Raw genomic sequence first — 13,989 nt, forward strand, 5'->3', positions numbered from 1 at the left:
CTCTCGCAACAGATACAGCATGACATTGGGAGAGGAGAGGGAAATAAAAAAGCCGCTCTCAGACTATCCTCATAAAGATAAGAACAGTGTGGGAACAGGAAAAAACACCTCAGCACATAAGCACACAAGCAATACATTTGCACTGCTGCACACCACATAACAGTACATTTGCACTGCTGCACATAACACAACATAACAATATAACATGACACGCAGTGGGGGTGGGATGTTGGGTGCATCGGGATGGGGGTGATGGAGTAGAGGTAGTCCAGGACAGGCAAACAGACATCTGGTCCTGCAGCCAAACAAAGGCGCTGGCCCTAGACCTGCCCGCCTGACTGGGGGAAGAAGCGGTGAAGGCGTTGGATAGGGGGCTGGGGTGTGGTTGCAAATCTGTATGTATGTCAAAGTTCGTGTATGTGTAAGCCTGTTAAGTCAAGCTACGTCTGGCCCCCGTAATCTGGTTTACTCAGTCCGCACGATTGTCATTGCGATACACAGCCGGTTGCCATGGAGTCAGCCCTGAAACAGGACCCAGGACGAGTCAACAATCAACAGGTGTCAGTGGGAGTCGGGTGGGGAAATGAAGAGTGTGCCTCGCTGTAGTGCTCCAGGGGGAGTGAGTATTCAACACCGGCCTTGGCCAAGGCCAGCGCTGGTTCAGGAGCCGAAAAGATAAGGTTGGAATTTGTTTTGTCTTGGGGCGAGGAGCCGGCAGTTAGTCACTCCCGACTTCTCTGAAATGTCCCCACTGGTCTCCGTAACGATCAAATTTCCTTGCCAAAACTGTGAGTTTCCCCAAGATGTTGTCCAGCTTGTCCAGAGCTGACTGTCTCTCCAAGATGGCATCCAATTTTGGGCCCATGATAATCACAGTATCCAATTTGTGGCTCATGGAGTTCAGAGTCACAATTTGAGTTCCGACAGCTCTGCCCACAGCTTCAACCATGACGGGCAGCCTGGTAATTTGCTCTGTTCCCGTCTTCACTTTAATTTCTCGATAAACCAGGGCAATGCCTGAGCCAAGAACCGCCAGACACACGACCCGCCACCTCTCCCACGCGTCCATCGTGTAGCCAGCTGCGAACGTCCCGGCAGGGCAGTCAGGTTCCCCCGAACCCGAGCTTCTCGTCGAGAATATGGTGTCAATTGCGGTGAGAGACCAGTTAATCAAATCCATAATTCGTAGTTTAGGAGCAGTGCAGAGAGAGAGACTCTAAAAGTACAAGAAACAGCAGACAGCACGAGACAAGATAGCAAGCAGGGTAGGCCTGGGAGGGAGAGGGAGAAAAGCGACCGCCTTCGTTGAGAGCAGAAAGAGAAAAACCTGCACGCTCTGTCGCACCTGTCTCACGTCATCAGAATGCTTCACCCACTGGTTCACATAGGGCTGAGCACACCGTCAGGCTGCACAGAAAACCCGGACTGGACTACAGTGCTTTCCCCACTTCACATACACTTAATCATAATCTCCAATCATTTGCAAATTGGCTCACTGTCCCCCCTCAACTGCAATACCCCCACACCCCACCGACCACACTCACTGCTAACCAGGACAACCTCAGATGTCTCCAGCCTGCCCCCATCCCACCACCTTCTCACCATGCCAACTTTGCCCTCCTCAACACCCGATCGCTCAACAATAAAGCCCCTTCCCTCCATGAACTAATCCTCGACAACACTCTGGACTTCCTTCTGCTCACTGAAACCTGGCAACAACCCAATGACTTCTTCTCCCTCAACCAAGCATCCCCCTCTGGCTACAACTACATCTGCAAACCCCGCCCCTCCCGTCGTGGAGGTGGCCTCGCCATCATTTTCAATCAGAACTTCCGGATCACAGAACTCACCCTCCCCTCAGTATCATCTTTCGAATATCTCGCCTTCAAAGCTCTTTCCTCCATGACAGTCATCCTCATTTACCGGCCACCTAAACCAAATCCCTCCTTCCTCTCTGATTTTACTGAACTCCTCACACTAGCCTCATCTCTCTCTCCACGTCTGCTGCTACTCTGTGACTTAAACATCCACATGGACTCCCCCACCTGCAAGCTCTCATCAGAATTCACCATTTTACTGGATAACTTCTCTCTCACCCAACATGTCACATTCCCCACCCATGAAAAAGGACACATCCTTGACCTGGTCTGCTCCACTAACCAACCGGTGCTCGACCTCCATCCATGCCTCTTTCCCCTCTCTGATCACAAACTGATACGTTTCACCATCCCTTCTCCAACCCCACGCCCCCGCCTCCTCAGAGAAATCTCCTTCCACAACCTCAAATCTATCAATCCCCACCATCTCTCTGACCTACTCTCCACCACTCTCCACCTGGACTCAACTCTCACCTCACCTGATGACCTCACAAACCACCTCAACTCTACCTTGTCTACCTCCCTCAACACCCTGGCCCCCCTCAAAACAAAAAACGTCACTTTTAACACCTCTTCACCCTGGTACACACCTGCACTCCAGAAAATTAAACAAACTGGCTGCCAACTTGAACGTCTGACAAAGAAATCATCCCTCACAGTCCATCATGAAGCCTATAAACTCCATCTCACCGCCTACAAAGATGCCCTCATTGCTGCCAAATCTGCCTACCTCTCCACCATCCTCACCGACCCCTTCCAAAACTCCAGAACCCTCTTCTCCACAATAAATAACCTCATCAAGCCTCGGACCAACAGCCTCCCTACCTCTACTCCGGATCTCTGCAACTCACTCCTCCACTTTTTCACTGACAAAATCAATCTCATTTTCAAATCTCTATCCCCTGTATCTGACCTCCCAGTATCTACTCCAGCACCTACCATGGACCCTCCTCTCCCCATCCCTCCCGACCTCCCGACCCTTCCTCCACACTGCCTCCTCTCCCAGTTTGACCCGGTCACTCCTCCTGAAATCTCCAAACTCATCAGCTCTTCCAAACCCACTACCTGCTCCCTTGACCCCCTCCCTACTCCACTCCTGAAGTCTTGCCTCCCGGTCCTATGCCCCTACCTCACTAACCTCTTCAACTCCTCACTGTCCCTTGGAACTGTCCCCTCTGCTTTCAAAACTGCCGCTGTCACCCCTATCCTTAAAAAACCTGGTCTGGATCCCTCCTCTCTCAACAACTACCGCCCAATATCCAACCTCCCCTTTCTGTCTAAAACCCTGGAACGCATAGTTGCCTCACAACTACAAACCCATCTTCATGCCAATAACCAATTCGAACCTCTCCAATCTGGCTTTCACCCCCTCCACAGCACAGAAACCGCTCTCCTCAAAGTCCGCAACAACCTCCTCACCTCTGCTGACACCGGTTCCCTCAACATCCTCATCCTCCTCGACCTGAGTGCAGCCTTCGATACCGTGAGCCATAACATCCTGCTCACCAGACTCAAAGACCTCGGTATTAAAGGTACTGCACTCAGCTGGCTCCACTCCTACCTATTCAACAGATCCCACTTCATCTCTCTCCATAACCACACCTCTGCCACAGCCACAGTCACTCAAGGTGTTCCCCAAGGCTCCGTACATGGCCCCCTCCTCTTCATCATCTACATCCTCCCTCTTGGTCAGATACTCCGCCACTTCAACCTGGACTTCCACTGCTATGCTGATGACACCCAGATCTACCTCAGCACCAAATCCCCCCACAATCCTCCCCTCTCCCACATCAACTCCTGTCTGTCAGCTATTAAAACCTGGATGCAACACAACTTCCTCAAACTCAACGGCAACAAAACAGAATTCCTTCTCATCGGCTCCAAATCCACACTCAGCAAAACCAATAACCCCACTCTCACCATCGACGGCACCATTGTCTCCCCATCTCCCCAGGCCCGCAACCTTAGCGTGATCTTTGATTCCACCCTCTCCCTTGAGCCTCACATCCGTCAAGTCATTAAAACCTCCTTCTTTCACCTCCGCAACATCGCCAAAATCAGACCCTCTCTCACACCCCCCGCTGCTGAAAGACTCATTCACGCCTTCATCTCCTCCCGACTGGACTACTGCAACTCACTTCTCCTCGGCATCAGCTCTACCAACATCAACCGACTCCAACTCAGCCGCCCGCCTCATCACCCGCTCCAAATCCTGGCACCACATCACTCCAGTCTCCACTGGCTTCCTATCTCCCACCGGATCACCTACAAAATCCTGGTCCTCACCTACAAAGCCCTCCACCATCTGGCCCCCTCATACCTCACTGACCTCACTACCAACCCTCACGGTCCCTCAGATCCACCTCACCTGGTCTCCTCTCCATCCAAAAGTCATAACTCCGCAGTTTTGGGGACAGAGCCTTCTCCAGAGCAGCTCCCAGGCTCTGGAACTCCCTCCCCCAAGAGATCCGCACCTCTGAGTCCCTCACCATCTTCCAGTCCCGCCTCAAGACCCATCTCTTCACCTCTGCCTATCCCTAGCCCCACGCCCCCCCTCCCTTTTCATCTGTGCCTGAATCTTGTTTATTTTTTTTTATTTTTTTTGTTTTTTTTGTTCTGTTCTGTTTTTTTGTTCTGTTCTGTTTACCTCCCCTGTAAAGCGACTTTGAGTCTATGTAAAGCGCTATATAAATTAAATTTATTATTATTATTATTAACAGCCAGGGTATAAACCAATAGAGTATGTATTGATCATATTTTGCTGATATATCCTACTACTGTCCTGTAATGTAATTTGTGTGTACATTGTTTTACTGTAATTATATTTTAAAATGCATATAATGTATTAAAACACTTTTTTTTACATTCACCCTTGTCTGTTTGTTTCATTATATAATACATGAAATAAGGTTGAGACTAATGCTTTATTTTTAGTCCAATATAAAACTTCACTTACATAATGGTTATTTGAACGTATTTTGCTGGGGCCCAGGTGGTAGAAGAAGCTGGAACTCATTATTTGCAGTATATCACAGGTCAGGATCAGTTTTTCATCACCAACAATACACAAACATACTGAGTAATTGTGTATTATGTATATATTTCACATATTCAGTTTCACCTAAGGCAAGCTGTATTTCTTTGCTTACTTGTGTCTGCAACAACACTTCTGAGGGTGGTGCAAGAATATCACACACAACTCCTAGACGCCTGGGATCAGCTGGTCTCCTGAGCTCACTGATGGAACCCCCCCCCCCCCCCCCCCCCCCCCCCCCCCCCCCCCCAAAAAAAAAAAAAAAAAGAAAATCTTAACACCAACTTTTTATAAAAAAAAAAAGCGCCCCTTTTTATATTTTTCCTAACCTAACGGGGACAGCATTAAAAGAAGGTCGTAGCTCTACTTGGGTCCTGCAGGTTCTACAGAGAGAAGACGATAATTAATACAGCTCCATTGAGTAAGGCCTCACTAAGCCTACATAATTCTCATGGCAAATTAGCTCAGTAACGTAGCTACTGTAAGCCAAAGTGACTTGGCTTGGCATTTGTTTTAGCAGGTAGCTAACGTTAAATGCTAATTTACACAGCTTTGCTGGCTAGCTAGTAACTTAACACAACAAAACAACTACGTCTAGTAACCATGCTTGCAACGTAGATAACAGACTATATGATCAATACTTACACTTTATTAATCTTGCTGTTTAGACTTGTTTGTGTGTTCTCCAAAATCTCCAAATCTCCAAAACGTTAGCTGCTCTGAAACGTCAGGGCGGGCGGGCAGGCAGGCTGTCACTCAAAAATACTCAAAAAACTCATTAGCCAATTAGGACGCACCCCTGTAAGACCCGCCCACGCGAGAGGTTTGTGTCAGAATCGCAAACAAAGATGTTGGAAGCGCAAATGAGAAAGCTGGGAGCAAAACTGCAAACGTGATGGAGAGAGCAAAAGACTGATCATTGATAAAGAAGCAGAGGGAACTGTAAACAAAAGGACATATTATCAAACGGGTAACACTTTACAATAAAAGTACATTAATTAGCATTAGTTAATGCATTAATAAGCATTAACTGTTATTAACAGCTGAATAAATTGTCTAATAAACATTTATTAACAATGCTCATGTTAACTAAGGTATTAATTGTGCATTATTTACCATTACTTGATGCCTTAACTAACTGTTAAAGGTGTCTATTTACCATTAGTTAATGCAGTAATAAGCCTTGACTAACTATTAGTAACAGTTATTTAAGGTGTCTATTATATCATTAGTAAATGCAATATTACGCCTTGACTAACTGTTAATAACAGTTAAGTAAGGTACTATTAGTTAATATAGTAAAAAGCCTGGACAAACTGTTCGTAACAGTTAACTAGGGAGTCTATTTACCATTTGTTAATGCCTTAACTAACAGTTAAATGTGTCTATTTAACCATTAGTTAATGCAGTAACAAGCCTTGACTAACTGTTAATCACAGTTAACTAAGGTGTCTATTTTACCATTAGTTAATGCAGTAACAAGCCTTGACTAACTGTTAATAACAGTTATCTAAGGTGTATATTTTTTTTACATTAGGTAAATAAAAGCTAACTAAAGTGTCTAAGTAAACCCTTAGTTGATGTTAATTAAGGTATTTCCTAATATTACTACGTGGTTGACAAAGATGTTTGAAAACATGTATGTATGTACACTCACCTAAAGGATTATTAGGAACACCCTACTATGACCGTGTTTTACCCCCTTTCACCTTCAGAACTGCCTTAATTCTTTGTGGCATTGATTCAACAAGGTACTGGAAGCATTCTTTAGAAATGTTGGCCCATATTGATAGGACAGCATCTTACAGTTGATGGAGATTTGTGGGACGCACATCCAGGGCACAAAGCTCCCGTTCCACCACATCCCATTCAGCAATTTGTAGGTTAAAAGGAGGATTTTAAAATCTGCTCTTGCCCGTATGGGTAGCCAGTGGAGTGAGGTTAAGACAGGAGTTATGTGGTCATATCTCCTGGTCCTTGTCAATACCCTGGCTGCTGCATTTTGTATGAGCTGCAGGCTTCTAAGTGAACATGCAGCTAGGCCGGAAAACAGGGCATTGCAGTAGTCTAGCCTAGAAGACACAAAGGCATGAATCAGAGTTTCTGTATTGCGCTTTGTTAAAATCGATCTAATCTTTGTAATATTTCTCAGATGGGTGAAAGCAGTTTTTGTAACAGACTGTGGTCTCGGAAGTTTATCTGAGAGTCAAAAATAAAACCAAGGTTTTTAAAAGTTTTGCTCTCAGTGATGTCGCAACCATTTATGTGCACTATAAGTTCTTCTGAGTTCTTGCACTTGGGAGGCCTTACTACCAGGAACTCTGTTTTATCAGCATTCAACAGTAAGACGTTTCTGCACATCCATCTCCTAATTTCAGATAGGCAGTCCTCTAGTTTGTTCAGTTGGTTCAGTTTGGTGGGGTCATTTGCATGAATAGGAACATAGAGTTGAGTATCATCTGCATAGCAGTGAAACTTTATGTTGAATGCATTCATAATATTGCCAAGGGGAAGTACATAGATTCAAAAAATCATTTACATGGGGTTAGGGTTAGTCGTCTCCGAGTTTTTAGGGGAGCCACAGAATCCAATGCCGTGGTTAAGGCACTGTTAACAATGTCAGATAAGTCATCTATGGAGGCTGCAGCGCAACAGGAGCTTAGAATGTCTGGTAGAGTCTGGGCCATCATAGATTTGGCAGTACTGTCGATTCTTACGATATGTGTAAGTTCCAGGGTCAGGACACATTAGGATATTAAAATAGACATTAAAAAAGATACAAAAATTATCCGAGACGGGAGTCCGCTTGATAGAGGAGATCAGCATTTACTGTAAAAACTAAATCTAGTGAGTTCCCACAGTTATGAGTTGCCCCTTTCACATGTTGGACAAAATCAAGGCTAATAACTAGGTCCATGAATTCCCTAGTTCTGAGATCAGAACTGTCATTAATATGTAAGTTAAAATCACCCATTAACAGCACAGTGTCATATTTAACCAGCACTATGGATAGCAAATCTGAGAATTCCCAGAGGAACTCGGAGTTGTGTTTTGGGGTCTGTATATTGACAGAACAAGGATTCTTTGAGGGGCTCTAACAACAAAAGCTAGGTATTCAAAAGTGGAAAAATTTTATGTTTGTACAGTTAGTGGGACAAGTTGCTAGTCAGTCTAATCTAGGTGGGAGATTGACAGCAATAAAATTCCTCTTCCTCCTGTACACTACTCAGAATTGTCTTGGCTGGCAATATCCCCCCTTTTACGCTTCAGCTAATATCTCCAGCTACTCTGGCCTGCAATAGTCAAGATGTGAAAAGCTCTGGTTAATCTTGTATTACATTACACTGTAGGGCCATGTAGCTAATAAGTAGCCCAACAAACATAAAATTAGAAGAGATTTATTACATGCACACAAGTTATGTTTAGACTAGCCTTCTTAATCCCATTGTATTTGTTGTTTTTCCAGTTTGACAGTAAATGATGTCACCTGGTTTAAGAAGGACAAAGTGGATTTTATAGTACTCGTTAACTAATCACATACAAATGATCGGTCTCAGCAAGCACTGTGTAGTGTGTTGTAACGTAATGCCACCGAAAACACGACCCTCTGTAAATGTTATGAATTCAAACATGCCAGGTTGTAATATTTTGTATTATGCTGTTCTTGTCTTTACTAAAATCAAAACTAATCAAAGGGAAGAATGCTCTTACAAATCACGAGGGAGCGGTTTGACTTTTGGCGTAATAGACGCGCTGTTGTTGATGCTGACTCGCCTTTAGCATACATTACATTTATTACAAATTTAACTTTAAATCAAACGTGTGTTTAAACTTCACCCGGGGAAACTGACTTCACCTTCAGAGGCTCAGGGCAGCTCAGTTGCTCCAGTCTTTGCCGGGATGCAGGGCCACCACATCGCAGCAGACTCGCTGTGTGCCAGCTGCTCTGCACGTTTGATGCAGGGACGTAGATAAGTATTTGAGGGGCAGGGGACTAAGATTACATCTACAATTATTATTTATTAATTAATATAAATTAATTGTTTGTTTCAATGTTTTAATAAGCTTGTGGACATAGTGGCAGTTTGTTTTTACAAGCACAGTTTTTTTAAAGTTAGGGGGGCACCCTCTTCCCCCCTGTAGATCCGCCCCTGCCAGGAGATCTTCGCAACCGTGCAAATGCAGTCACAAAACTTTCCAGGTGTGTAGTTGAGATCAAAATGTAGTCTTTTAGCCACCAACTTTACATCCCTGGCCCAAGAACCATGCAATATACAGTCACGAAACTTTACAGGTGTGTAGTTCAAAATTAAGTTTGAATATTCACGTGGTCTTAGCAAGGGTGCCGGAAGTAGGGTGGTAGGAAATAGGGAAGGGGCCCCCCTCTTTACGCCTCTGGCCTGATTTGGCATCGTAGCTGGTGTGATCCCATCTCAAAATGGTCTCTAGTTGTATTACTGTTATATACTGTACAGTAACTTTAGTAGCACAAGTAGGAACGAGTTATAAAGATGTTAAGTTATATTAAGTGATGTCAGTTACAATTTTATCTAAACTTAAAACAAAAAGTAAGGAAATTTGTGTTTGTAAATAAATGTTATACCGTTGGAAAGCCTGTTTAGTTCCCTTTCAAATGGTGCCCTATTTGTAAGGAACATGTATTTGTGGGATGAGCAGCAGCGCATAGTATGTGGGTTGCGCTCATGAAAAATTTGCCAAATCTTCTCTGACAATGCTGTTATGGCTGTGGCTATGACCCAGAACACAGAGTATCACAACACGGACACGGAGAAAAACGTTTAGAATGTCTTTAATGATCGTCACAGGAAAAACAAAGCAGCCAGGGACAGTTAGCTGCGCAGATGGGGAAGACAGGACTGCAGCGGGCGTGGCCAGAGTGTAGCGTGTCCAAAAAACTCTCACAGGAATCCAAGAAGGGAGATAGAAGGTCTGAGAAGCTAACGGCTGGCGGAACAGCAGTCTAAAGGCAACAGGTCGGGTGGTGTAGGTCTGGATCAGAGGACAGAAAACACACAGGTAAGTGGAGCACGAGGAAAAACACGAGGCAAAAGCTTACGAGCACGGAAAAAATGACGATGCAACTGGGAGCCAAGTTACCACTTTGGTAGCTGTAACGATCTGGCGCCGAAGACAGGTTCCAGCCGAGTCTAAATACTGCAGCCGTGATCAGGGGAATCCGCAACAGTTGAGCAGAAGGTGATTGCAGGATTTCCGGCAGCCATGCAAGTAGGTAGATTGCCCGGCCACGCCCCTTGACCTACTTTCAGCCGCTCCAGCAAAACAGACAGACAGGGAAAAGGGGAGAGAGAGAGAGAGAGAGAGAGAGAGAGAGAGAACACACACATGACGGGAGAACACAACCGCTCCCATAACAAATGCCAAACAGCTTATTCTGCCATTGACTCGTTTGGTGTTTGGTGGATTGGATGATTGAAGTTTGAAGAAACAAGACATATTGGCCCACATACTCAGCGCTGCTGCTCATCCCACAAATGCATTTTGTCTGCCATTTTATTTAGCAAAGTGTGAATCTCAAAAACATCTGAGTTCTTTCCAGCTTTGTTGTGAAGAAGGATCTAATTATATGAAAAATAATGTAGAAGTTACGTACCGATTATTAAACTGATGGGAAAAGGTCTTTTTACCTCCCAGAAGCATACAGTATCTAATTGTTTGCTTGCTTTCTTATTTTTCAAACTTTTTGAACTATACAACAGTGTTTAATATGTATGTAATCTCTGCATTGTAGCAACATGTTCCCATCTAATCTGGTCCAGGCCACATTTCAGCAGGTGAGACATTCAATATCACACACATCACTTTCAAACACAAAGGCGTAGCTTGTTTAGAAGTCTTTTTCTGCTTCTGTTTCTATTCCTTTTTTTTTTTCAACAGTATCGAACAAGTAGTGAGTACATTGTGAAAGCCAAGCCAACAGTGAGTCAGGCCCAATCAGAGACCACCACGCGGCGAGCACTCATCTACGGTATTCAGGACGATAACGGAACTGACATCCAGAACTTCGCCCTTGACCTGACTCCACCCCCTGATGTGCTCATAAGAATTCGGGAGGGAACAAGTGATGGAATGAATGTCCTTGGAATTGTTATATTTTCAGCCACCATGGGTAAAAATAATTTGTCTCTGAATTCTGTTGTGGTCTCAAGTAGAATTAATCATTGCAAATCAAATTTGGGCTGTATATATTCACAGGTATTATGTTAGGAAGAATGGGGCCAAATGGCAGCGCCTTGGTGAACTTCTGCCAGAGCCTGAATGAGGCGGTCCTTAGAATAGTTGCCATCGTTATATGGTAAGGATTCCTTTAAACATTCTACTTTACTTTAGGAAGCTATAGACAGGTTTTCCTTTTACAAACAAAGGATGCACATGCAGCAGGAGGGTGTGAGAAGGCATAAATAAGTCCAACATATTTTAGGTTTTCCTCATAACTTTAACATTGATCAGTCAAGCCATTACACTTTTCTCTTGTTGACCTTTTCTAAACCCTATTAACTACCAGTTGCCTCAGCAACGCCAACTAGCTAGTGTGCCCGATACCAAAATATCAACTGAACATTACTATAAACCATGGACGGCATAAAATATGGACGTAGTGATGTTGACCAGATTTCTGAAGAGCCAAAATGAAGCTCAAAGTGTGTGGCTCCCAGTGGCTCCAGCTATCGCCATCTTGTCAGTGCCTGACTTTGGCTAGTCCAAAAAATGTGCAAAGAGGTGGGGCGTGATGGAGCTGAGGCCTACAGTCTATGCTCACTTCTTGCGCAGGCAGCCCATTTGTCAATGCCCTTAATTATGCAGACCGCCCCTCCGACTCCCCCACAATGTTCATGAAGGGTTTACTTAGCTGTAAAGACCCAAACCATTTTTTACCAGGCTGTAAACATGTTTAATTCTGCTGTGCATTTTAACATGGGGGTCTGTGGTGATTTGACTTCTTTTTGGAGCCAGCCTCAAGTGATCACTTGATTAAGTGCAGTATATGTTTTTTTCATTTTTCTTTTGCTGTAAACACTAAATACGTGTAAACAAGATGCCAGATATCAATTGAATAAGACCATACAAAACTTATTTTCGCACAATTTTGTTAACAGGATTATTTACATAACACAATTATACTAATACACTTACAATAGCTTATATATGGACATTTTCAGTATTCTTCAGTCTCTGAGTAAAAATGACAGTTTAGAGTGAATGTGGTACTCTTTTTCAAATGTCCAACACTTTTTTATTACGTGTTACACGTTGATAGACATCTGTTGGCTTTGCAACATGATACATGTAGTTACAGTGAAAAATAACGCTAACCCAGACTTCACAATGTTGCTCTGCAACTAATGAGAAATTACGTCTGTGTCCCAGACCATTAACAGGCAGCACAGGTTAAGAGTAAAGAAGGGGGCTTCTGTACTCTTTACTACGGTGGCCGGGAAGTGCAATGCAACATTACAAAGAATGAAACACTTTTACAAAGCTTGAGACAAATTTACATTTTGGAAAACAAATTTACATTTTGGAAAACAAATTTACATTTTAGAAAACAAATTTACATTTTGGAAAACAAAATAACATTTTAGAAAACAAATTTACATTTTAGAAAACAAATTTACATTTTGGAAAACAAATTTACATTTTAGAAAACAAATTTACATTTTGGAAAACAAATTTACATTTTGGAAAACAAATTTACATTTTAGAAAACAAATTTACATTTTGGAAAACAAAATAACATTTTGGAAAACAAATTTACATTTTAGAAAACAAATTTACATTTTGGAAAACAAATTTACATTTTAGAAAACAAATTTACATTTTGGAAAACAAATTTACATTTTAGAAAACAAATTAACAAGATGCAAAACACTTTTACCAGTCCTGAAACAAATTTACAAATGACAGATTCTTCACGGAAAGGGAATGTACACCACAACCGGAAGTGATGAGGTGTTGTATACATGTCGCCTTGACTACGGCAGTTATGGATCGAATGCGTCAATAGAGCCGCCATCTTGGAACAGGGGAGGCACTCCCTTATATACTGTCTATGGGCCGTCTTTAATGCATCAGCGTCAATGTAGGCAAAGGTCTAACGGAAATAAAATCACTATAAATCGTCAAAATCTCATGCGATGTTGTAGTTTTTTTAAACAAAAAGACAAAGAGACTAATTAAGGTGTTAATACAAAGAATATTTATTATAATCAGTTCACAGATATGAGTACAAACGGAAACTTCACCCTTCTGAACTAAGAGGTTCTGCTTCAAAGTGAAGTTTAAACAGACTGAAATGTCCAGGCTCACTCCCCCACTAATGATTCATTTATTTCTGCATGTAGTTATTCATTTAACGAGACTTAAAGTCATGTTTCGTCATCCACAGTCCGAGTCCCGCCAGACTCCCTTTAGGAAACCTGTGATTTAAACTTCAGCAGGTTGTGACAGTCCGCTCCGCTCAGTCCTGGATCTGATTCTCCCGGGCTTCCATTCCCTCCAGCGGGCCCAGCAATACGGCCTGGGTCTCCAGCTGCGTGGTGTCGTTTTGGCTCCCAGGAATGGGCAGTGAGCTCCAGGTCCTGCAGCTGCAGACGGACTCAGCTGCCCCCCCGCTGTAGCTTCGATCCGGCCGCGGCTGTCGATACGTTCCCCGTTTTTCCAATGTTTCTGTCAGGTCCGCGTCCTTTAAAAACTCAAAACACCGACCACACGTAAAGTCACCATAAACTTCATTCACGCCATATACTCACAACAACACAAATTGACTGCGCTCACCAGCAACACCCGCAACACCTCATCACTTCCGGTATGTGGTACATTCCCTTTCCGTGAAGAATCTGTCATTTGTAAATTTGTTTCGGGACTTGTAAAAGTGTTTTGCATCTTGTTAATTTGTTTTCTAAAATGTTATTTTGTTTTCCAAAATGTAAATTTGTTTTCTAAAATGTAAATTTGTTTTCTAAAATGTTATTTTGTTTTCCAAAATGTAAATTTGTTTTCTAAAATATAAATTTGTTTTCTAAAATGTAAATTTGTTTT

The 13,989-nt window shown here is 43.3% G+C and overlaps 1 protein-coding gene across 1 annotated transcript in view; it reads left to right on the forward strand.

The window, feature by feature from the left end:
* Nucleotides 1-13,989, forward strand: part of slc1a7b (solute carrier family 1 member 7b) — a 206,947-nt gene that overhangs the window by 174,620 nt on the left and 18,338 nt on the right. Inside the window, exons 4-6 of the mRNA XM_039812363.1 lie at nucleotides 10,682-10,724; nucleotides 10,828-11,059; nucleotides 11,146-11,245. Coding sequence (XP_039668297.1) covers nucleotides 10,682-10,724; nucleotides 10,828-11,059; nucleotides 11,146-11,245 — 375 coding nt within the window. The remainder of the gene's footprint in view (nucleotides 1-10,681; nucleotides 10,725-10,827; nucleotides 11,060-11,145; nucleotides 11,246-13,989) is intronic.

This window comes from Perca fluviatilis, chromosome 9 (assembly GCF_010015445.1).
Source record: "Perca fluviatilis chromosome 9, GENO_Pfluv_1.0, whole genome shotgun sequence".
NCBI classification, from domain to species: Eukaryota; Metazoa; Chordata; class Actinopteri; order Perciformes; family Percidae; genus Perca; species Perca fluviatilis.